This window comes from Chrysemys picta, chromosome 12, assembly GCF_011386835.1.
Source record: "Chrysemys picta bellii isolate R12L10 chromosome 12, ASM1138683v2, whole genome shotgun sequence".
Lineage (NCBI taxonomy): Eukaryota > Metazoa > Chordata > Testudines > Emydidae > Chrysemys > Chrysemys picta.
This window is the reverse complement of record NC_088802.1, coordinates 31,802,710-31,827,696: the sequence shown is the minus strand read 5'-3', so window position 1 is coordinate 31,827,696 and position 24,987 is coordinate 31,802,710. Positions and strand designations below refer to the sequence as shown.

At 49.4% G+C, this 24,987-nt stretch overlaps 1 protein-coding gene and 1 long non-coding RNA gene across 22 annotated transcripts in view; both read right to left on the bottom strand.

Annotated features, from left to right (window-relative positions):
* The window catches only part of MAP2K4 (mitogen-activated protein kinase kinase 4), a 169,574-nt gene extending 145,166 nt beyond the window's left edge, over nucleotides 1-24,408 (bottom strand). For all 21 annotated transcript variants that reach the window (XM_065562686.1, XM_065562689.1, XM_005305120.4 and 18 more), the window contains exon 1: nucleotides 23,248-24,408. Coding sequence is in view for 13 of the 21 variants with exons in the window: in XM_005305120.4 (XP_005305177.1) it covers nucleotides 23,248-23,347 (100 nt within the window). In the remaining 8 variants the exon portion in view is untranslated. The remainder of the gene's footprint in view (nucleotides 1-23,247) is intronic.
* LOC135974491 (uncharacterized) lies at nucleotides 14,462-17,247 on the bottom strand. Its single transcript, XR_010591754.1, has 2 exons — nucleotides 16,074-17,247; nucleotides 14,462-15,982 (listed from the first exon to the last, which is right to left on the bottom strand). It is a non-coding gene; the product is annotated as an uncharacterized LOC135974491 (long non-coding RNA).
* Nucleotides 24,409-24,987: the final 579 nt, after the last annotated feature.

Genomic DNA, 24,987 nt, shown 5'->3' with positions numbered 1-24,987 from the left:
AGATATTCAGGCCTGCCTGCAAAGGCCTATACTTTAAGAATGTAGGTGTATTCTTATCACTTAGCTAGTTATAGAGGTACAAAACAAGAAGCAAAATCACAGTCTGCCTGTGTATGGGCCTTCTCTCACTATGATAGTCTAAGGCCTTGTTCTCAGGCTAAGGCCTTTGGCTAAACAGCAGAGGCAGCCATAAGCTGGGAAGCAAACGGTCACATCCTCACCGGTCACACTGAAATAAGGCAGTTTTGGGCTGTAAAAAAGGTGATCCAATCTATCACCTCAGAGATCATAATGGTCCCTTCTGACCTTAAAGTCTATGAGTCTATGAGTCTATGAGAAAGGGAAGAGCCTAGAAGATTTAAAGAAAACTTAAATTTGACAGCATCCTGTCTGGCAAGAACTCACTTATCAATAGCTGGGGTATGATATCCTCATTTCTTTGTTGTTCTTTCACTGTAGTCCCCCTTCCCTATTGTTTGTCTGTATAATCTCTGTCTGGTTCTGTGATTGTTTCTGTCTGCTGTATAATTAATTTTGTTGGGTGTAAACCAATTAAGATGGTGGGATATAATTCAATAGATAATCATGTTACAATATGTTAGGATTGGTTAGTTAAATTTCAGTAAATTATTGGTAAAGGTATAGCTAAGCAGAACTCAAGTTTTACTATATAGTCTGCAGCCAATCAGAAAGGGGGGAGGGGGAATTGGAAACATGTTTTGCTAAGGGGGGGAAATGGGAACAGGGACACAGGCAAAGCTCTGTGGCATCAGAGCTGGGAAGGGGGACACTGAGGAAGGAAACTGGAATCATTGCTTGCTGGAAGTTCACCCCAATAAACATTGAATTGTTTGCACCTTCGGACTTTGGGTATTGTTGCTCTCTGTTCATGCGAGAGAAGGACCAGGGAAGTGAGAAGGTGAAGGAATAAGCCCTCTAACAGTGTAGCTGCACTGATGAAGCGTTTTTAGCATAGACCTGCCCTCAGAAAAAACATGTCAACCATCATCCTTGTCAGTACTCTAAGCAGAGAGGCTACAGATAGGCCATAGAGACTGAACTCTCCTCTGATCCCTAGAGGTATTCTAGGTTAGGGCTGAGGCACAATGGCAAAGCTTAATATGCAGGACGCTTATCTTGTCACTGGCTCTGTTATAACCAGATAAATGAGAGGACTTCAGACTCTAGAGGTGTTAATCCAGCTCCTTTCACCAACAAAAGACCAGACTTTATATGTATGTATCAACAATCTGATATAAAAAGTCCTCTTATTCTACACCTGAGCTTGGCACCAGTGTGCCCAAAGTACCAGCACGATAAGCATTTAGTCTCCATGCTCCTGCCTAGGGGAATAGCCCCCTAGGCAGCTCAATAGCCCCCTAGGCAGCTCAAATTCACGGCCATGAAAAACACCTCACGGACCATGAAATCTGGTCTCCCCCCATGAAATCTGGTCTTCTGTGTGTTTTTACCCTCTACTACACAGATTTCACAAGGGAGATCAGTGTTTCTCAAATTGGAGGTTCTGACCCAAAAGGGAGTTGCAGGGGAGTCGCAAGGTTATTTCAGAGGGGTTGCTACCTTACTTCTCCACTACCTTCAGAGCTGGGTGACCGGTGAGCAGCAGCTGTTGGCCAGGTGCCCAGATCTGAAGGCGATGCCCTGCCAGCAGCAGCACAGAAGTAAGGGTGGCAATACCATACCGTGCCACCCTTACCTCTGTGCTGCTGTCTTCAGAGCTGGTCTGCCAGAGAGTGGTGGCTGCTGACCGAGGGCCCAGTTCTGCAGGCAGCAGTGCAGAAGTAAGGGTGGCAATACCATAACATCCTTACTTCTGCGCTACTGCTGCTGCTCCCAGCCAGCAGTCACTGCTCTCCAGCTGCCAAACTCTGAAGGCAGCGCCGCTGCCAGCAGCTGCACAGAAATAAGGGTAGCAATACCTCAACCCCCCTACAATGACCTTGCGATCCCCCCACAACTCCTTTTTTGGGTCAGGACCTCTACAATTACAACACCATGAAATTTCAGATTTAAATATCTGAAATCATTAATTTTACAATTTTGAAAATCCTATGACCGTGAAATTGACCAAAATGGACCATGAATTTGGTAGGGCCCTATTAAAGACTGGGAAATCAAAGTGCTCAAGCACACATCTAAATTATACTGGACCTAAGAAAGAGGGCAGGGAAGCACCTAATGAAAAGATGCAAAAATTGGAATCAGTAACTAGGGACATATTTTGGAGAAGACAACTGGTGCAGAATTTGGTTAGATGTAGAAATATTTTTATTTGCAGGTGCAGGGAAACCAAGGCCTCTAGGAGGATGTCTACAGAGCATTTTCGTCTGAGCAGGAGCGAGCCTCCAAGCTCAGCTCAACAGACTCAGGATAGTGGAGCTTGCCCTAATACTGTAAAAACCTCTGTGCAGACAGCACTTTGAAGCTGCAGCTTGGATTCTGAAGCCCAGGATGGGGGCTCACTGGGCCTCTTCCCAGCTTGGCTGTGTCCACTTCCCCTTTCTTATAAGTGCAAGTTATTAGGTTTCTTAGATGCTAAGGAGAAATTTTGAGAAATCAGTACGAGATTTATGAAGACTGCCACAGGCCATCTCCTGGTGCACCTAAGAAAGAGGACCAGATAGAAAATGTTTTTAGTGCTTCAGTTCTTGTCATTTGGACTCTCTTCTCATTGTATTCAGTGCAGAACATTGTGCTTTTGAAAGTGCCAACCTCCATCTTCAATAAAATGCAAATACAAAGGTTTTGATTTGGAAAGGGGGAACATAGGAATGGCCATACTGGGTCACACCAAATGTCCATCTAGCCCAGTATCCTGTCTTCCGACAGTGGCCCATGCCAGGTGCCCCAGAGGGAATGAACAGAACATGTAAACATCAAGTGATCCATCCCCTGTCATCTATTCCCTTGGCAAACAGAGGCTAAGGACACCATCCCTGCCCATCCTGGCTGATAGCCATTGATGGACCCATCCTCCATGAACTTATCTAGTTCTTTTTTGAACCCTGTTATAGTCTTGGCCTTCACAACATCCTCTGGCAAGGAGTTCCACAGGTTGACTGTGTGTTGTGTGAAAAAATACTTCCTTTTGTCTGTTTTAAACCTGCTGCCCATTAATTTCATTAATTAGTTCTTGTGTTATGAGGAGTAAATAACACTTCCTTATTTAATTTCTCCACACCAGTCATGCGTTATAGATCTCAATCATATCCCCCCCTTAGTTGTCTCTTTTCCAAGGTGAAAAGTCCCTGTCTTAATTGCTTCTCATATGGCAGTCATTCCATACCCCTAATCATTTTTGTTGCCTTTTTCTGAACCATTTCCAATTCCAATATATCTTTTTTGAAATGGGGCGACCATTTCTGCACGCAGTATTCAAGATGTGGGCATACCATGGATTTATATAGAGGCAATATGATATTCTCTGTCTTATTATATATCCCTTTCTTAATGATTCCCAACATTCTGTTAGCTTTTTTGACTGCCGCTGCACATTGAGTGGATGTTTTCAGAGAACTATCCACAATGACTCCAAGATCTCTTTCTTAAGTGGTAACAGCTAATTTAGACCCCATCATTTTATATGTATAATTAGAATTATGTTTTCCAATGTGCATTACTTTGCACTTAACACTGAATTTCATCTGTCATTTTGTTGCCCAGTCACCCAGTTTTGAGAGATCCTTTTGTAGCTCTTCGCAGTCTGCCTGGGACTTAACAATCTTGAGTAGTTTTTTATCATCTGGGAGAATCAATGTAGCAGTGAGAAATAAGCATTTGTAAGGTATACAAAAATTTTAGTCTCACCTACTGCTTATTCAGCAGCAGCTAATGTTCCCTATCCTGCTGAGGTGCAAGACTGCTTAGCTCCATTCAAAGTGGGGGCAAGGGCACAGAGAGGGAGTCAAACAGTGATAGATATGATGCTGTCAAGCAACCACAATTGCATTACAAACAATAGCAGGTTATCGAAATGATTCTTAACTCTGGGTCCTTGCACCAGCACAGGCATCTGTGCAATAGGGCTGAAGCTTGGAACGCCCAGATCAGAGACCTTGCTTAGGAAGTGCTGTGCAGCAGCATGTGTCAGGTCTTACATAAATCTAAGCCAGCATCATGTATGCCTCATGTTGGGTTTGCAAGTACAAAGCAGGCAGGCTGCAGAAGGAGATTCCTATGAGGACATTTACACAATGACAGTCAGGGCTGAAAAGCTCAATAACCCTCTTTAAACAAGTGAAGGTCAACTGCTGCTTGAGTGTGTATGTTATGACAAAGTCATGTCCGGGCCTTTCAACCTGACTGTAAGGAGCCACAAATGTTATCTACGCTTTTGAGACTTTGCAACGACCGTAATTAAAAAACTTGGCTTGAAGCATTGGAGTCCTCAGAGCAGACTGTAAGCCCATAAATGGCAGGAAAAGTGCACTAGAGAATCTTCAAAAACTAGAGACCAAGGCAGGCCCAAATTTCGCCCAACTGAAGGCTGTGCTGGCAACTTACCAGGAGCCCAAAAGCTACATCAAATTATGATAAAATAAACCAGTTTGCAAACAGCTTCAAGCTTAAGACAAAAATGCAGCCTGTGGAGAATACAGGTCCCAGAATGCTCAGATTGATGTGGAGTACTGCATGCTGGGACCTGAAGTCAGATACTAAATCTAATTCCTAATCTATTTAAAACAAACCAAAATAAACCTGGTGCAAACCAAAATGAATGTGTCCACACAAGGGTTTGTACTGAATTAACTTAATCATGCAGACAAGCCCTTACACTCAAGAAGCCCTGCCTGCAGCCCCCTTGCAATTAAATGCAGGGAGGGCATTACCTTCAGTGCCTCAGGCCTTGGCTACACTGGCACTGTACAGCGCTGCAACTTGCTGCACTCAGGGATGTGAAAACGCCTCCCCCCCCCCCGAGCGCAGCGAGTGCAGCGCTGTAAAGCACCAGTGTAATCAGCGCCTGCAGCGCTGCACGCTCGCTCGCAGCGCTGCAAGCTACTCTCCTCGGAGAGGTGGAGTACTTACAGCGCTGCTCTCGCAGCGCTGGCGGCACGACTACAATTGCGCTTCACAGCGCTGCTGCGGCAGCGCTGTGAATTGCCAAGTGTATCCAAGGCCTCAGATTGCAAAAACAATCACATGACACAAAGAGACAGGCAGGTCTCTGAAGAAACCAGGATCCCACACATTTATGGTTGTATAAGTTAAAACCAACATCCTAAAACCGCACCAGGCAACAAACTGGCAACAAATGCAGATCCTGGAGCACAGGAGTGAAGTGTTCCCTGTTACAAACATGCCTTAAGACAAAAGAAGTTTTCTGCTTGTTTCCCCTATTAGAAATGCAAGGCTTGTCTGTCTTAGAAGATTCCAGCTGATGTATTGAAATGATAACATCAAAAGTACCAAAGAAGTGAAACCTGACAGGGATGGGAAGAGACATGTTATTCAGGTGTTTAAAACTCTGTTTTTGTTAACACCTATTTAACTAAATACACTTAGGAGAAGAAAATCTGTGTTGAAAGATCACCATCAACTTGAAACTCAGGATTGTCTCTGAAAACTTTATAACTATTAGTGTTACAAGTAATCCCTGAAATAACCAGAAGAGATTCAGTTACTTATTGCATTTAACACCACTTTGTGTACATGTCATATAATTGTTTTATTCATGGTCAGTCACATCATTCTTGCACTACTCTGGAGTAGCTCACACGTATACATTTCTCCATATTCTGCTAGGAAGTGCTTACAAGTAACAGCAGCTGCAAAGCTAGATCTGAAGCAGCAGCACACAGGTGTTTTACTTCTCTCCAACATTACCATTAGATAAGGGAATGATGGATCTGTTTGTATGTAGCATGAACAATAGAAAGGGGAATAATACAAACAGTGACAAAATAGTAATGCCTGAACTCTGTAGATCTCAAAGCATTTTACATAGGACGGTAAGTATCATCCCATTTAGAGATGGGGAAACTGAGGCATGGAGATTAAATGACTTGCCAAAAGTCACACAACAGAGCTTGAACAGAACACAGGTCTCCCAACTCCCAGCCCCTGGTCCTAGCCCCTGGATCAGTTCTGAAGACACCCACTGCAGAACTGTGACTACTCTAGATGCATAAAGTCAAGAGAGAGGAGAGGAAACTGAGACACATGCCAGTGCACCTGCTACACTGATCCCTTATTAGGCTTAACACCACAAATCTTACCCACTTAATAGCACCTCTAGAATCTCCATAAGTGAGGCTGGTTGAAACTCAACTAGAAAAGGCAGGGAGTATTTGTCCTGTCCAAATGTGACTGCTGTCATAGAGACCCCCAGATTGATTCAGATTCAATTGTCTAATATTCACAGAGTAGACAGAAAATTTTCACATAAGCGACTACTCTGTATCCAAGTGGAGGCAACCTACATTTATCAGGATGCCCACCACTCAGGGCAGTTCTGCTGGTCTAAACTATGAGAAGCATGTTTGAGGAACACAAAAAGCTGAAGCTTCCATCACAATCGTTGGGACGGGACAGCAAAAATTTGATTGCTCCAATTCTAAGCAAATGACTCCCACTTCAACTCCTTTCTCCCTCCACCCTCCATCTGCCACAAGCTGTCTGCATACCAACTGTGACAGACCCAGACCAGTAGGGTACAGGAGTCTGGTAGAGGGCAAATATACTGGTCACTGGATGAGTAGTTTACTGTTCCCTGAGTGACCAGAGAAGGGGCTGCATTAGAGTAATCAGGAACCTGCTAGAACCAGTTAAGGCAGGCAGGCTAATTAGGACACCTGGAGCCAATTAAGAAGAAGCTGCTAGAATCAATTAAGGCAGGCTAATCAGGGCACCTGGGTTTTAAAAGGAGCTCACTTCAGTTTGTGGTGCGAGTGTGAGGAGCTGGGAGCAAGAGGTGCAAAGAGCTGAGAGGGTGTGCTGCTGGAGGACTGAGGGGCACAAGCATTATCAGACACCAGGAGGAAGATCCTGTGGTAAGAATAAGGAAGGTGTTTGGAGGAGGCCATGGGGAAGTAGCCCAGGGAGTTGTAGCTATCATGCAGCTGTTACAGGAGGCACTATAGACAACTGCAGTCCACAGGAACCTGGAGTAGAGGATGGGCCCGGGTTCCCCCCAAACCTCCCAATTGACCTGGAGCACATGACTTATGAGGAGAGGCTGAGGGAACTGGGATTGTTTAGTCTCCAGAAGAGAAGAATGAGGGGGGATTTGATAGCAGCCTTCAACTACCTGAAGGGGGGTTCCAAAGAGGATGGAGCTCGGCTGTTCTCAGTGGTGGCAGACGACAGAACAAAGAGCAATGGTCTCAAGTTGCAGTGGGGGAGGTCCAGGTTGGATATCAGGAAAAACTATTTCACTAGGAGGGTGGTGAAACACTGGAATGCGTTACCTAGGGAGGTGGTGGAGTCTCCTTCCTTGGAGGTTTTTAAGGCCCGGCTTGACAAAGCCCTGGCTGGGATGATTTAGCTGGGAATTGGTCCTGCTTTGAGCAGGGGGTTGGACTAGATGACCTCTTGAGGTCCCTTCCAACTCTGATATTCTATGATTCTATGACCTGGACTGTGGGTTCTTCCAGAGGGGAAGGTCTCTGGGCTGTTCCCCAACCCACATGGTGAATCTCTGAGGCAAGAAAATCCACCAATAGGTGCAGGACCCACCAAGATAGAGGAGGAACTTTGTCACACAACATGACCTGTGACACTCACGTCAGGGAGAAGATCATCAGGAGCCACTGTGTCAGAGACTGAGGACAAAAAAGGGTTGGTAGCAAATTCCAATGGATAAGAAGTCTTTCTATCAAAGAATTCTGTAACTGCAGTGGATCCCTTAACCTGACCACCTGCAAACAAAGTAGACCATGTGTTCTGATGGGGACATGAGTGATCTTGGATGGGGGAGAATGAGACCTAGGCAAAGTCTGCTCTGTTGAATCAGCTGTTTCAGTTTTCCAAGCACATGATGTCAAAATGATTCTAAGCCCAATTTTTAAGAGAAGTTCACCTAACAAAAATGTTAATCAGATGAACAGATGTCAAGCAAACTTTTCCAAGCAATTCCAATAATGAATTGAGAGCACACCTGAGAAGATGGGACAGAGAAATGAATACAAAACAGTAGCAGAGAGATAATACTGGTGAGACCACTACTAGAATACTGTGTCCAGACCACACTTCAAAAGAGAACATTGAAAGAAATCAGAGTCAGAAAAGAGTCACAAGAGTGACTTGAGCACTTTTGTCCAATAATGGGAGCAGCAGCCTGTGCAAACATCTGAAACCCGAGCCCCCCTCTCAGGAGAATGAAACTCATCACACGACCTGCTTTGCAATTCCACCATGTGTCGTCAAAAGCCCACCTATCATTATAGGTATCCTTTACACACACACACGCTCCTGCCCTCCTCACTTTGGAAAGCGATGGTGCAGATCTTTATAATACAAGATACTTCCATTCATTTCTGACACGCTTTCATGAGCAGTGAAACAGTTAACAATATCGATGTTTGACCTATCTACATTGGCATCGGCAACCATAGCCATTGAAATGAATGGAGAGGTTCATACCTCACAGCTACTGTTTTAGTCTCTCTGCAAACCGAGGCTTTGTCTTCAATGCAAAAAAAGGGTGTTTTTACCTCAAGATAACTAAACCATGTTAGCTACCATTCTGTAAAATCCTAGTGGAAACAAGTTTCAGAGCAGCAGCCGTGTTAGTCTGTATCTGCAAAAAGAACAGGAGTACTTGTGGCACCTTAGAGACTAACGAATTTATTTGAGCATAAGCTTTCGTGGGCTACAGCCCACTTAATCAGATGCATAGAATGGAACATATAGTAAGAAGATATATACACAGAGAACATGAAAAGGTAGAAGTTGCCATACCAACTCTAAGAGGCTAATTAATTAAGATGAGCTATTATCAGCAGGAGGGAAAAAAAAAACTTTTGTAGTGATAATCAAGATGGCCCATTCCAGACAGTTGACAAGAAGGTGTGAGGATACTTAACATGGTGAAATAGATTTAATTTGTGTAATGACCCAGCCACTCCCAGTCTCTATTCAAGCCCAAGTTAATGGTATCTAGTTTGCAAATTAATTCTAGTTCAGCAGTTTCTCGTTGAGTTTGTTTTTGAAGCTTTTCTGTTGCAAAATTGCCACCTTTAAATCTATTACTGAGTGACCGGAGAGGTTGAAGTGTTCTCCTACTGGCTTTTGAATGTTACCATTCCTGATGTTTGATTTGTGTCCATTTATTCTTTTGCGTAGAGACTGTCCGGTTTGGCCAATGAACGTGGCAGAGGGGCATTGCTGGCACATGATGGCATATGTGCAGGTGAACAAGCCCCTGATGGCATATAGTATAGTGTTGCCCATGCCTAGCTCCTTCACAGTAAAAACTACAGGGAGCTCGTCTCCACTAGGATTTTACCACAAGATAACGAACATGTGAGGGTTATCTTGCCATACACATACAATTTTTTAGCAGTGAGGACAAAGTCATAGGCAGACAGTGATATACTGGTTACACTCTATTAACATTTTGAAGGTTTTCTCTACAACCAGGAGCTCGCAACAGTTTTTAAGTGAAAGCTGAGACTCTCCAGAACAAGCAAGAGGCATGTGAGAGCCCCTGAGAAGTTATGCCTAATGCTTTGGGAAGCCCTGCCTTAAAGAGCTCATTCTGCTTAGCTTATTCAATACAATGTTATGAGGAATTTTGATCAGTCTGGAGGTACCTATGCACAGGGAGAAAATTTCTAATAGAAGGCTCTTTAATCTAGCAGATGAAAGAATAACCAGAACCAATTGCTGGAAGCTGAAGCTAGACAAATTCAAACTGGAAATAAGGCACATACACCTCTACCTTGATGTAACGCTACTCTATATAACACGAATTCGGATACAATGTGGTAAAGCAGCGCTCCGGGGGGGCGGGGCTGCGCACTCCAGTGAATCAAAGCAAGTTCAATATAACGGTTTCACCTATAATGTGGTAAGATTTTTTTGGCTCCCGAGGACAGCGTTATATCGAAGTAGAGGTGTATTTTTAACAGTAAGACTAATTAATCACTGGAACACCTTACCAAGGGAAATGATGGATTCTCCACCCCCTGGAGTCTTTACATTGTGCTTAGTATCAGAGGGGTAGCCGTGTTAGTCTGAATCTGTAAAAAGCAACAGAGGGTCCTGTGGCACCTTTGAGACTAACTGTTAGTCTCAAAGGTGCCACAGGACCCTCTGTTGCTTTTTACATTGTGCTTGGATGTCTCTTTCTAAAAGATCTGCTCTGGTTCAACCACAAGTTATTGGGCCTGATATAGGAATTATTGGATGAAGTTCTCTGACTTGTATTATACAGAAGGTCAGACTAGATAATCATAATGGTGCTTTTTGGTCTTAAAATGTATGAAAGAACCAGCCTTGAAAGAACTGTGAGAAAGTACCAGAGAGCCTTCTCCATAACACTGCTGTTGCAGCATTGCAATTGCTACTGCTCTGAATAGAGAGGCTGAGGATGAAGCTGGGCACAGAGTACCATGGCAGAAGTGCCATGAAAATATTTGTAAGGAAATGTTTATCTTCACTAATAGAAGACAATGAGCTGAGTATGGGAGAAAAAGATCCAGGGTAGAGCCCATTGCAGATATAAATCAGATATCCACGGAGCTGCAGGGCTCTGCCAGGAACTGCAGCGGCGAAAGCAGCAGCATGTCGGGCCACCGCTCACAGGAGCCAGTGCCATGCAACGGCCGCTCCTCCGGCACAGCTGTACCACCCCCAACCCCACCCACTGGGGCATGCACCAGGCTCATCGGCAGCTGTCCCTGGTCACGCTCATGTGTGCAAGCAGCTCGCACACCCCCGCACAGGAGACTCAGACTGCTGCGAGGAAGGAACTCCCGTCTGGGGGCATGAGAGCCACTTGCACACACTAGGGCAGGGGTGGGCAAACTATGGCCCACGGGCCACATCCAGCCCTACAGACAGTTTAAACCAGCCCTCAAGCTCCTGCTGGGTAGTGGGGTCTGGGGCTTGCCCAGCTCCCGTGCTCCAGCTGGGGAGCGGGGTCAGAGGCTGCTCTGCACATACAGGACCAGCTCTAGGTTTTTTGCCGCCCCAAGCAAAAAAATTGTTGGCTGCCCCCAACCCCAACCCTGGGCTCTCCCCCCACCCACACCCCCTGCCACCCCAACCCTGGGTTCTTCCCCCCCACTAGCGCTGACTCCGCCCGCTCCCCCCTCACCTCTAACCGGTCCAGCGCTGGCAGGGTCGGGGTAAGCAGCGGGGTACCCAGGCCACGCCTCAGCCCAGGGTCCTCCAGACAAGGCTCCCACCTCCAGGACCGGCCGGGACTGGGGAGGACAGAGCCGGGGGATTGCCCCGGCTGGGGGCTGAGGAGCCGGGTCAGGGCAGCTCCAGAGGGAGCGGAGCCCCAGAGAGCGGGACGCGGGCCCCGCACAGCAGCACCCCGCCTATGGCTCCACTCCTGCTGCTGCTTCTGGCCGCCCTGCTGCAGTCCCTGGGCGGCTCTGGACGCTTCACCCAGCCCCAGCTGCGGCGCTGGGGGGTGGCCGCCCTGTGGCACCTGCAGGCGGCTCCGTGTGCCCCGAGGGGTGGCCCCCAGCCCAAGTGTCCTGCGCTCGGAGCCCGCCCGGCCATAAGGTGCGGGCACTGCTCCCCGACGTGAACTGCAGCGGCCCCAGGGCGCCCCCGGTGCAGGACACGCTGCTGCTGCAGGGGCCAGCTCTAGGCTTTTGCCGCCCAAGCACCCAAAAAAAAAAAAAAAGAGGCTGGCTGGAATGCCGCCCCTGAAAATGTGCAGCCCCAAGCACCTGCTTGGTTTGCTGGAGCCAGCCCAGCGCACATGGGTGCCGAGGCTCCCGGAAGCAGCAGCATGTCCCCGCTCCAGCTCCTAAGCTTAGGGGCAGCCAGGGGGCGGGGCAGCCTGTCCCTGCCCCAAGCGCTGGGAACTGCGGCTAATGGGAGCTGTAGGGTCAGTGCCTGCGGACAGGGCTGCGTGCAGAGCTGCTTGGCCGCACCTCTGCATAGGAGCTGGAGGGAGGACATGCTGCTGCTTCCAGGAGCTGCTTCAGTTAAGTGCCGCCCGGAGCTTGCAACTCTCCTGTGCCCCGATCCCCTGCCCCAGCCTGACCCCTCTCCTGCACCTCGACACCCTGCCCCAGCCTGGAGCCCCCTCCCGCACCCTGAACTCCTCATTTCTGGCCTCACCCCAGGGCCCACACCCCCAGGCAGAGCCCTCACCCCTCCATGCCCCAATCCCCTGCCCTGATCCCCTTGGGCCCAGCCTGGGGCATCCTCCTACACCCCAAATCCCTCATCCCAGCCTCACCCCAGAACCCACACCACCAGCCAGAGCACTCCCCCCCCCCCCGCACCCTAACCCCCTGCCCCAGCCTGGAGCCCCCTTCCGCACTCTGAACTCCCCCTTTCCTGCCCCACCCCAGAGCCCACAACCCCCAACCCTCACTCCCTCCTGCACCCCAAACCCAATTTCGTGAGCATTCATGGCCCACCATACAATTTTCATACCAAGATATGGCCCTCGGTCCAAAAAGTTTGCCCACCCCTGCACTAGGGCAACCAGTGACAGCTGCCAATGTGCCTGGTGCCCGCCCCAGTGGGTGGGGCTGCGGGGCACTGGCTCCTGCAAGTAGCAGACAGACATGCTGCTGCGGTTCCTGGTAGAGCCCTGCAGCTCCACAGATATCCAATTTATATCCACGGATCTAAATTTTGAATCCACACAGGGCTCTAATCCAGGGCACAAAACAGCGGACTCCTTCTGAAGGCTGGTGGAGACCAGCATACTCCAAACTTTAAAATGACAGTGGAAACATAAGACTCATACAGAAAGCTCCTTACCCAGACGTGAGTTCAGTATAGTTGGGAGAAGGAAATCCAGAAGAGAGGTGGTTTGGAGTTTCTTCTCTGTGGCAAGCGCCTGACAGAAGACAGGCAGAGGAAGAACCAAAGATGGACTAACCGCTCAAGCCCAGGATGGGTGGACATTGCTTAGTTTGTATTTTTGTCTGTTTTTTGGTTTTGCTGAGAGACTCCAGGGAAAAGCTCTGCATGTCGCTGCTCTTCAAGAAAAGTGAGGCTGAAGAGGAGTCGAGGAGGGGCAGAAGATGCTGTCTTGATTAGTATTACTTTATCAGACATTATTCGAGACATAGATACCCCTGAAGGGGTTGAACTCCCTTGTCACCTGACTGTATGGCCAAGCCCCCACCATACCACATCACTGAAGTCACAAGGTAGAGAATGGGGCAGAATTGCTGACACAACATCTCACACCACGAGGGCGTGCTCCAAAGATTGAGACTAAAACAACTCTATAACAAGGCATCGCCTCATTGAAACCCTCATGAATTTTTGCCATTGGTGCTGTTTCCTTCCTGCATTGCCCAGACTGGACAGTTTTTTTCTCTTTTAATTTCACTTTTTAGTGAGGCACACTTTATATGAAATTTAGCACAAATTTCAAGTTTTGTTTAAAACTTATCAAACCCAAATCCATAGAAAACTTGTGAGCTCCAAAAGCAGTAGACGTTAAAAGTCCGCTTTAGTTTGATATTTTGTGGGCTTTATTTTAAACATAAGCAAGTTCTCTTCTCCTCTATAAATGCTGTAGAGATATTAGACTTCCATTCCAACTACAATCATGTCTCCCAAGCCCTCCACATTCCACACATATAGGAACTATAAACACAAGTGATTGTGAGTGTGTTTCCACCAAACTTACTTTTGAAAATTACATAGAGGAAAAGAAGGGAGACTTTCTCCATTCAACTTTGTTTCTTTAGATGACCCTATCTTCACAGGCAAAAAGAGTGTATTTTTCATTCATGAGTTCAATCAAGTTAACATAACAATTGGAAAGCCCTCTTAACAGCTCTGAAGACAAGCTAACAATTTGGACCCTGCCTTCACTAAGAAAAAAGGTATACACATAACAGCTGAGTGTAGATAAACCAAGTGTTAAAACTTCAAGTTGCCTTGTCAACATTAGTTTACACATGTGATACTTTACCCATGCATGTGCAAACTGAGGCCAGGTCTACACTACGAAATTAGGTTGGTATAACTACTTCGCTCAGGAAAGCGAAAAATCTGCGCCTCTGAGCGACACAGTTAAACTGACCTAGCCAGAAAGCACTCCTCATAGACCTAGCTGCCACCTCTCGGGGCGGTGGAGTTCCTAAACTGCAGGGAGAACCCCTCTCCTCACAGTAAGTAATGTCATCACTTAAGTGGTGCAGCATTTTAAGTGCAGACAAACCCTGACACACTCGTGCAGAAAAAGAGCAGTTCTTGCTTCTGCCTTATTGCCACCATCACAAGGAGAGCAATCGTTTATATTTTTTGCTATAAATAAAAGGAATGCAACATTTCAAAAAACAAGGCAAATAGCATTTTATTACAGTGTTTCCTCAGTATGAAAACAGTAAAGTCTCAGTCTGAAGCAGCTGTAAATGCTGCTAATGCACAGAGGATTTTTCAAAGGTTTAAAACTTTAAAAAACACACCAACTGCACTGAAAGACAGTGATTTTTTTTTTTTAAACAAGGGCTTGTCTATACTACAAAGTTAAGTCGACATAAGGCAGCTTACATCATCCTAACTATGGAGCTGTACACAGTACAATGCTCTGCCCGCCACTGTCACACACCTGCTACACCAACTTGATAAAACCACCTTGACGAGAGACGTAACACTTACGAGGACATAGTTAGAGCGACACAGTGTCAGTGTAGACACTGCATTGCTTGTGTTGACTTAAGGGGCCTCCAGAAGGTGTGCTACAATGCCCATTGTGTACCTGGCTGCAGGGAAGCAGAGCAATCACAGGCATGCACCCCTTCCCTTTTAAAACCCCAGGGAAGTTCTAAAACTGCTCTTCCTGTCTGCTTAGCAGGTGAGCTAACATAGCAACTGTCCAGCTGACCAGGCCAGCACCACGCAGCAAACGCACTCCTGCCCGGAGTACAACAAAAGTGGTGGATCTCCTGGGTCTGTGGGGAGAGGAAGCTGTGCAGTCACAGCTCCACTCCAGCAGCAAGAACTTTGATATCTAAGGCCAGATCGCTCAGGCCATGGAGAACAAAGGCTATGACAGGGACACGCAGCAGTGCCGTGTAAAATTCAAGGAGCTCAGGCAGACATACCAGAATGCAAGGGTGGCAATAGTCGCTCTGGTGTAGAGCTCAGACATGCCACTTCTACAAGGAGCTGCATGCCATCCTCGGTGGCGATCCCACCTCCAACACCAAGAGCCCCGTGGATACTTTTCGGGGGGGCTGGAGTCACTGACCACCAGAGTGAACCTCAAGGAAAACATACTGAACAAGGAAGTGGAGGCGAAGGAGGATGGGAGACAAGCAACAGGGAGATCCGGTGGCATGGGGAGCCAGGACCTCTTTTTGAATCCAGAGCAATCTAGCCACTCCCTGCAATCCAGCTGAGCTGAGCATGATGCAGGGGACAGAAATTCTGGTATGTACTCAATTTGCTTCAATACCATAGGGACACATCTGCTCATGTAATGCTTTTTTAATTAGGCTACAAAAGGTAGTGAAATAACCAATACAGGTAGAGTTGCTATCTGCTTCTCAGAAAAGCAGAAAAGTTTGTTTTTGCACAGTGGGATCTCCCATGAATTTTCCTGGAGATTTCTATGGAGGCTTTCTTAGAGGTAATCTGCAATCCTCTGCCGAAGATTTCTTGGGAGAGCTGCCTTGTTTCTTCCTCTGCAGTAGGCCACTTTGCCACACCACTGGGCAATTACTTCAGCAGACACCATTTCAGTACACAAGGTAGCAGCATATAGATCCAGGCTGCAGCCACACGCATGCAGGAAGTGCTCCCTTGCAGCCTTGCTTACCCTCAGGAGTGAGATATCAGCTACAATTACCTCCGCCTGTGAAAAAATGTGCCAGTATTCAGTACAATAATCCTATGCACTTGTACTGATAACCCAGCGCTACCCCCTGCCCTTTGTCCCAACTCACCTGCTCCACTCTGGGCATGGCTGAGGCTGCCACCGAGCTGTATGACTCGTAAGGGAAAGCAAGAAAGTTGTGCTTGTAACTTGTTTGGATCAAGCGGTGCAAGTACACTGAAAATAGGACCTATGTCCATTGTTTCTTTAGAAGCTGCAGATGTGGCCTTGAGGGTCTCCTCATGCACACTGGCGGAGCAGCCCGGCCAGATAAGGAGAAGACAGAAGAGGTCTAAGGAAGACATGTTCAAGGCGCTGCAATCCTCTGGTGCTTCAGATTGCGAGCCAAGAGCTTGGGGAGAGACAATCAATGAGAAAATGTGGAGGGATACTGAGGAAAGGAAGCAGGGCCAAAACAAATGATAACACAGCTCGGGGAACAAACAGATATGCTGCAATCTCCGACTGAACTTCAGGCTGAACACATCTGTGCTCACCTCCTGCTGCAGCCCATAGAGAACTTCATTTGATGACCTCCCTACACTCTCCACACATGTTCCATACATCTTCCATTGCTGCAACAGTACCCCAGGCACTCCACCGCACGGGCGATTACGCACAATGACAGCTAGACACACAGCCGCGAGAGCCTCGTTGGCGTATGTGCTTGTGAATTCACTGTCCCTTCTCCTTCAAAGATACTCTATGTATTAAGTTTACCTCAGCATGACATAGGTATGTTTCCATAGGTGTGGAATAAAAATCAACTTATGGAAAGTGAATGAATCTTTACTCTTCTCCAACACATGGTGACTGTTGCTAATTCAGAGACGATAGCAATAGATTAATTTGCATTGTTATAGCAGCGCACAGAAAGCAATCATTACAAGGTTCATACCACGGTGAAAAAAAACAATTCCAGGCTCAGCACATTACAGCAACACACATTACTTTGGCTCATTGTTAAAATGCTCCTTCAAAGCCTCCCTGATCTGAATAGCTCCCTGTTGAGCCCCTCTGAGAGCCCTGGTATCTGGCTGTTCAAAAGCAGCAGACAGCTGTTCAACTTCCACACCCCACCCATGGGGAAACTTCTCCCCCTTTGCTTCACAGATATTATGAAGCTCACAGTAGGCAGCTATGACCATGGGGATATTGCCCTGACTAAGGTCTAAGCTCCTGAGGAGACAGCACCAGTGACCCTTTAAGCAGACAAATGTACATTCAACAGTCACTTTGCACCTGCTGACCCTGTGGTTGAAGCGCTCCTTCTTGCTGTCAGGCATGCCAGTGTACAGCTTCATGAGTCACAGCGGCAAGGGATAGACTGGATCTCCCAGGATTACTATTTGCATTTCCACATCCCCAGTGGTAATCCTCTGGTCTGGAAAGAAAGTCCCTGCTTGCAGCTTTCTGTACAGGCCTGTGTTTCTAAAGATGCAGACCTTCTCTGACCAGCTCGTGTTGATGAAACAACCCCAGTGATCCACAGAGATAAGTAGCCCTTTCTGTTGATGTACGCCGTCAAAAGGTGGTCTGGTGCCAAAATAGGGATATGCTTCTCCACCGTGAATGCGGCTCTCATTTTGGTGTCCTTGCGCCGGAGGACAGAGGTGAGCTCCAAACATAGTTCCAGGAAGGTGGTTTTGCACATCTGAAAGTTCTGCAGCCATTACTCGCTATCTCATACCTGCATAACGATGCGATCGCACCACTCAGTGCTTGTTTCTCGAGCCCAGAACTGATGGTCCATCATGTGCAGCTGCTCCGTGAATGCTAACAGCAATCTTGAATTGTTTCTTTCCATGGCACACTGTAAGCCAGACACCAAGGCATCGTCATCAGACACGCAGCTCATAAAATACTGCAGGATCAGGTGCATTGTGTTCATAACATTCACCACAGTACTGGAGAGCAGTGCAGGATCCGTGCTTTCGGAGAGATGGCGGATGGACAAGTTACAGGGGCTGTTGAAAAGTGGTGTTAAATATACTAGGAAGCCCATGGAATGATAGGACAGAGAAAACTACATCATGGAATGCTGAAACTGCCCCCATGAGGCATTGCAAACCCTTCCCAAAACACCCTAGGACAGATGATGGCAAGTTGCACAGTGTGATAGCTACCCAAGATGCACTGTTCTTTGTGTCGATGCAAGAGCTGCTACTGTGGACACACTCCTCAGAAAAAAGGACATGCAACAGCAGTTTAATTACAATGGTGGCTATATGTCGGCCTAACTTAAGACAACTTAACTTTATAGTGTAGACATTGCCCAAGTCTCTAATTTTTTGCAAGGGTAGAGGGTCAGTCCTCAGACACTGACGAAAAGACCTGCTACCTTACCCTACAGTAACACTATGAAAAGCTAAAATGTTAGCCACAACCAAAATAAGAGACTAATATTTTAACCATAAATTGATCATTGAAGTATTCTTAGTCTATTTTCCCAAAGCAAATATTAAAGTAAAAGAAATGAGGGATCAAGAAATAAAGAACTGCTCAGTGAATGGGGATGTAGTCACTAGGAGCCAAATCAGAACTGCTCCTCCCCAATCCAGCAAGAGACTGGCTGATAAAGTGTGACACAAGGCTTGATTACTCACAGAAATTACACTAATTTAACTATATCACTTTCCATTTAGTTTGTTACTGAATAAACACAAGACACTGCAGTATCTATCCAGAAACAAACTTGGGGCTACAAAAATAGGTTGTGTTTCAAAACATGTTGGATAATGCAAATTTAAACACAATTTTGTACCTAGTGCAGAAAGGTTGTGTTTACGACCATATTAATGGACTATGGTAAACCATAGAGAAACCCCAGCATTTACCACAATCAGCTAACGTTTTTAAACATTGCTGCCTTTGTGCCCACTAGACACTAAGTGGTGTGTAAATACACGTTACTTAAAGCACGTTAGCGAACATCTTAAAACACAACCTATTTGCCTAGTCTGGACATGCCCTCGGAAACTGACATTTGGGCAGAGGCTACAAGTCAACACTTACAATGTTCAATTTACTAGGGTTACAATTCTAAGGTCAACTGACAGACCTATTCTTCATCTGGCTTTTTATTAAGAAACCAGTTTCTAAATAAAACTGTACCCACTATTAGACGGTTTGTTTTCTGAGACCTTGTGTTGGAAAATTAGAGATAAATTGAGCCTGGCTGCTCCCAGTACTAGTTTCCAACTATGCTCATGGCAGGGCAAAAATGTATGCCCGTCATTCCCTTCCAGCCACAGAGTTTGTGCGGCACACATGCTGCTGGAAATTCTACAGGAAGTAACTGCAGCCTAAAGTAACACAAGAAAAGAAAAGCCTTATGCTCTGCATCAGATCAACCTAACATTCTAGGAGTTCCCAGTTTAAACCTTTGCCCAGAATGGTGGCCAAAGAACAGCCATACTGGGATGAGTCACTTGCCACAAGAAATATTAAGAAGTAGACAGAACACTGATCTAAAAAGATACAGGTTAAACCTCTCTAATCCAGCACTCCTTGATCAGGCAACATCCGTGGTCCGGCATAGGTGCTCCAGGGCTGGAGCACCCAGGGGGAAAAATTAGTGGGTGCAGAGCATGCACTGGCGTCAAGCTCCCCCCGCGTGCCGGCAGCCCCGCACTTACCAACTCCTCCTCCCTCCCAGCGCTTCCGGACCGCAGCAAACAGCTGATTCGCGGTGTTCAAGCTCCGGGAGGGAGGGGGAGGACCTGGGGCCGGCAGCTAACACCCCAGGCGGAGGGCCAGCACTCCGGGTAGCAGCAGGGCCCCCAAGCAGGGGGTCCAGCTGGGTGCAAAGCCTGGCGGTGCTGCAGCACCCCCCATACTCCTACTTCCCGTGCCTAGGGAGACCCACTGGCACTCTGCGTTGACCTTCCGTGGTTTGGCAAATTCTCTAGTTCAGCGGCAGTCAGGTCCCGAGGATGCCGGACTAGAGAGGTTCAACTTGCATAAAATCCAGACTAAAACTTGCCTACCCTTGGCAAATGTTCACGTTTACATACTTTAACTCAATGACTCTTCTGCTGCAGAGCTTACATGTGTTAGTGGGAGGAAAACGCCAGTCTTACATCAAAATAACCTGCTGCAGCAGAACTATATCTAACCTGCACGTTCATGCTTAAAACAAGAGTCTATTTGCTATTCATGTAGTTACCTAATAAAAGGGTAGGAGTCTGAAATCAGAAGTGAATGCCTTCCCAAGAAGAATGGCTGCTTTCTTATTGTTTAGAGATCTTCAGAGACAGTCAAAACACCACTAGCAGAATCTAGTTGCCCCTAAAGAGGAGTATGTTCAAATATATGCAACAGTTTTCAAGCTACATTAAGTGTGTATTTCTGAGCCTTGAGCACCACCCCCACAGAATAGGAGATGAGGCTCCAACATCAGCTGAGTTTTACATGGTAAAACCAACATTTTTTCTGCTAGTCACTAATTTGTAGAAGGCAAGTGGAGGTAGTATGCAGTCACTGAATAACACAGCACTGCCAGCACAGGCATCTGGACCGCCCCCCTACCCTCCCCAATCACTTCCCAAAGCAGTCACCAAACTCAGCTACGGAGCACCCCGTGTGCACTCAAACACCTCCAGCCCTAGGGAAAACAGCACACCCACACAACCCCCCAGCACACTGACCACTCCCCCAAGATTGGCTCCCCCTTCCATGCTTCAGGCACACTCACTCACCCCAGTCTCCCCTCTGAGACACACACCATGGGCACACTCGAACCCCCCGCACACACGCACCCGGCGGGCACACTCGCACCCCCCCCCACACACACACACACACACTTGGCGGACACACTCCACTACCCCAACCCTCTGGGCATACATCCCCACACATACCCTGCGGGCACACTCACGCCCCCCCTCCATGGGCATCCATCCATCCATACACACACACACACATATACTGCGGGCACACTCACGCCTCCCCGCCCCCATGGGCATCCATCCATCCATACACACACACACATATACTGCAGGCACATTCCCATCCCCGTCCCCCCCACACACACACATATACTGCAGGCACATTCCCATCCCCGTCCCCCCCCCCCCACACACACATACTGCAGGCACATTCCCATCCCCGTCCCCCCCCCACACACACACACACTGCGGGCACACTCCCCCCCCCCCCACACACACACTGCGGGCACACTCCCCCCCCCCCGCACACACACACACACTGCGGGCACACTCCCCCCACACACACACACACACACTGCGGGCACACTCCCCCCCCACACACACACACACACTGCGGGCACACTCCCCCCCACACACACACAAACACTGCGGGCACACTCCCCCCCCACACACACACACAAACACTGCGGGCACACTCCCCCACACACACACACACAAACACTGCGGGCACACTCCCCCACACACACACACACAAACACTGCGGGCACACTCCCCCCCCACACACACACAAACACTGCGGGCACACTCCCCCCCCCCACACACACAAACACTGCGGGCACACTCCCCCCCCCCCCACACACACACAAACACTGCGGGCACACTCCCCCCCCCCCACACACACACAAACACTGCGGGCACACTCCCCCCCCCACACACACACACACACACTGCGGGCACACTCCCCCCCCCCCACACACACACACACTGCGGGCACACTCCCCCCCCACACACACACACACACTGCGGGCACACTCCCCCCCCACACACACACACACACTGCGGGCACACTCCCCCCCACACACACACACACACTGCGGGCACACTCCCCCCCCACACACACACAAACACTGCGGGCACACTCCCCCCACACACACACACACAAACACTGCGGGCACACTCCCCCCCACACACACACACAAACACTGCAGGCACACTCCCCCCCACACACACACACAAACACTGCGGGCACACTCCCCCCCCACACACACACAAACACTGCGGGCACACTCCCCCCCACACACACACAAACACTGCGGGCACACTCCCCCCACACACACACACACAAACACTGCGGGCACACTCCCCCCCACACACACACACAAACACTGCGGGCACACTCCCCCCCCACACACACAAACACTGTGGGCACACTCCCCCCCCCACACACACAAACACTGCGGGCACACTCCCCCCCACACACACACAAACACTGCGGGCACACTCCCCCACACACACACACAAACACTGCGGGCACACTCCCCCCCACACACACACAACACACACACTGCGGGCACACTCCCCCCCCCACACACACACACACACACTGCGGGCACACTCCCCCCCCCACACACACACAAACACTGCGGGCACACTCCCCCCCACACACACACAAACACTGCGGGCACACTCCCCCACACACACACACAAACACTGCGGGCACACTCCCCCCCACACACACACACACACACACTGCGGGCACACTCCCCCCCACACACACACACACACTGCGGGCACACTCCCCCCCCACACACACACACACTGCGGGCACACTCCCCCCCACACACACACACTGCGGGCACACTCCCCCCCCACACACACACTGCGGGCACACTCCCCCCCCCACACACACACACTGCGGGCACACTCCCCCCCCCACACACACACACACTGCGGGCACACTCCCCCCCCACACACACACACACACTGCGGGCACACTCTTCCCCCCCTCCCCCACTGCGGGCACTCTCACGTGTCCCCCCCCACACACACACACACACTGCGGGCACACTCCCCCCCCCCACGCCCCACTGCGGGTACACTCCCGTCCTGTCCGCCCCTACACACACACAGTGGGCACACTCCCGTCCGTCGTCCCCACACACACACACACACTGTGGACGCACTCCCCCTACACACACTCGCACCCTTCCCCCAGCCTGCCGCCCTCCTCCGCGCAATCGGGGGCCCATGGCCGCCCCAGCACCTAAGGCCTCTCGGCCCGGAGCGCGGCCCCCAGGGCGGGAGTCGGCCGGTTCCCTCTCGGGGCAGCTGGCCGGGGTCCGTCGCGAGGGTTGCGCGGCGCCCCGGCCTTACAGGCCATCGCGGTTCGGCGGGCCCGGACCCGGCTCCCGCCGCTGAGCAAAGGAGCCGAGCCGGGGCCTAGCCGGCCCCGACCTGCCGGCCCCACCGGACCGACGAGGGCGGCCCGGAAGCGGCCGGGCCGAGGTGCGGAGCCCGGGCCGGGCGCGCCGTTGCGGGGGGACCGAGCGGGCGGGGCCTGGTGCGGGGGTCGCTCACCCTGCATGCTGCTGACCGTCGTGTGCGCCTGGGAGCCCGGAGTGCTGCTCCCGCTGCTGGAGCCGGAGCCGGAGCCGCTGCTGGGGCTGGGAGTCGCCATTGTGCGCGCCAGACACGGAGCAGCGCGGAGGCTGCAATGCAGCAGGGACCCTCCCAGGCAGGACACCTAGAGCCCCGACTCCGTATAGCAGGCGCCTGAGCCTGCCCGTCCGCCTGTCCGTCCCCCGGGCTGGGGCTGCCGGCTTAACCCCTCCCAGTCCCACGCAGGACACCTAGAGCCCGACTCCGTGCGGGCGCCGGGCAGGCGCTGAGCCGGCCCGTTCCCCCCCCCCCGCTGGCAGCGGGAGTTCCCTGAGTCCCCCGAAAGCGATCTGCGGCCCCGCGTCTGGGCTTCCTCCGTGCCCAGCGAGCAAGAGCCCTGCTACTGCCTTTGCAGGGAAGGGAGAATCTCCTGACCAGATCCTAGCCCAGGGTCGTTCATTAGTGTCTTGGCTGCAAGTGATCTCTTCTGGGGGGCAAGAGATTCACACAACTGGACATGGCTGATTCCTCTGCAGCCCCGACTGTATGGGCTTCATACTAGGTATGGTCCAAGAGGACTTCTGGGCCAAGTCACTCCCGAGGACGAAGAGGGGAAGCTGCTTACCTTGTAATTCATCAACCCACACTCACCTCTTAGGTTCCATATATTCCTTCTCTATCCCTGCCCTTCTTGTTACCCCTTTCCCTTCCCATTCTCCTGCTACCTCTGGAATGGCCAAGGAAGGTCACTGTCATCCACCACCTATTCATTACCTGCTCCCTCCATCTCCTAGCACTCATGGAAATCTACCTCACACACATCCGAACACACACTAACTCTGCAGCTGCACTCTCATTTTTTCACACACACCACATGTCACTCCCTAAGGGCCACTATATGGATGTCAGACTCCCCTCCTCTCCTCCCCACTTCCAGCCCTTACAGACAACTCCCCAACCTGAAGCAAATACTCACCAGCAACTACACACCACACCACAGAAACACCAACCCAGGAACCTATCCCTGTAGCAAACCTCGTTGCCTACTCTGTCCCCATATCTACTCTGGCAACAGCATCAGAGGACCCAACCACATCAGCCACACCATCAGGGGCTCATTCACCTGCACATCCACTAATGTCATATATGCCATCATGTGCCAGCAATGCCCCTCTGCCATGTACATTGGCCAAACCGGACAGTCCCTCCGCAAAAGAATAAATGGACACAAATCAGACATCAGGAATGGTAACATACACAAGCCAGTAAGTGAACACTTCAATCTCCCTGGTCATTCTATTACAGATTTAAAAGTCACTATCATTGAACAAAAAAACTTCAGAAACAGACTTCAAAGAGAAACAGCAGAACTAAAATTCATTTGCAAATTCAACACCATTAATCTGGGCTTGAATAGGGACTGGGAGTGGCTGGCTCACTACAGAAGCAGCTTTTCCTCTCCTGGAATTGACACTTCCTCATCTATTATTGGGAGTGGACTACATCCACCCTGATTGAATTGGCCCTGTCAACACTGGTTCTCCACTTGTGAAGTAACTCCCTGCTCTCCATGTGTCAGTATATAATGCCTGCATCTGTAACTTTCACTCTATGCATCCGAAGAAGTGAGGTTTTAACTCACGGAAGCTTATGCCCAAATAAATCTGTTAGTCTTTAAGGTGCCATCAGACTCCTTGTTGTTTTTGACTCCTTCCTTGT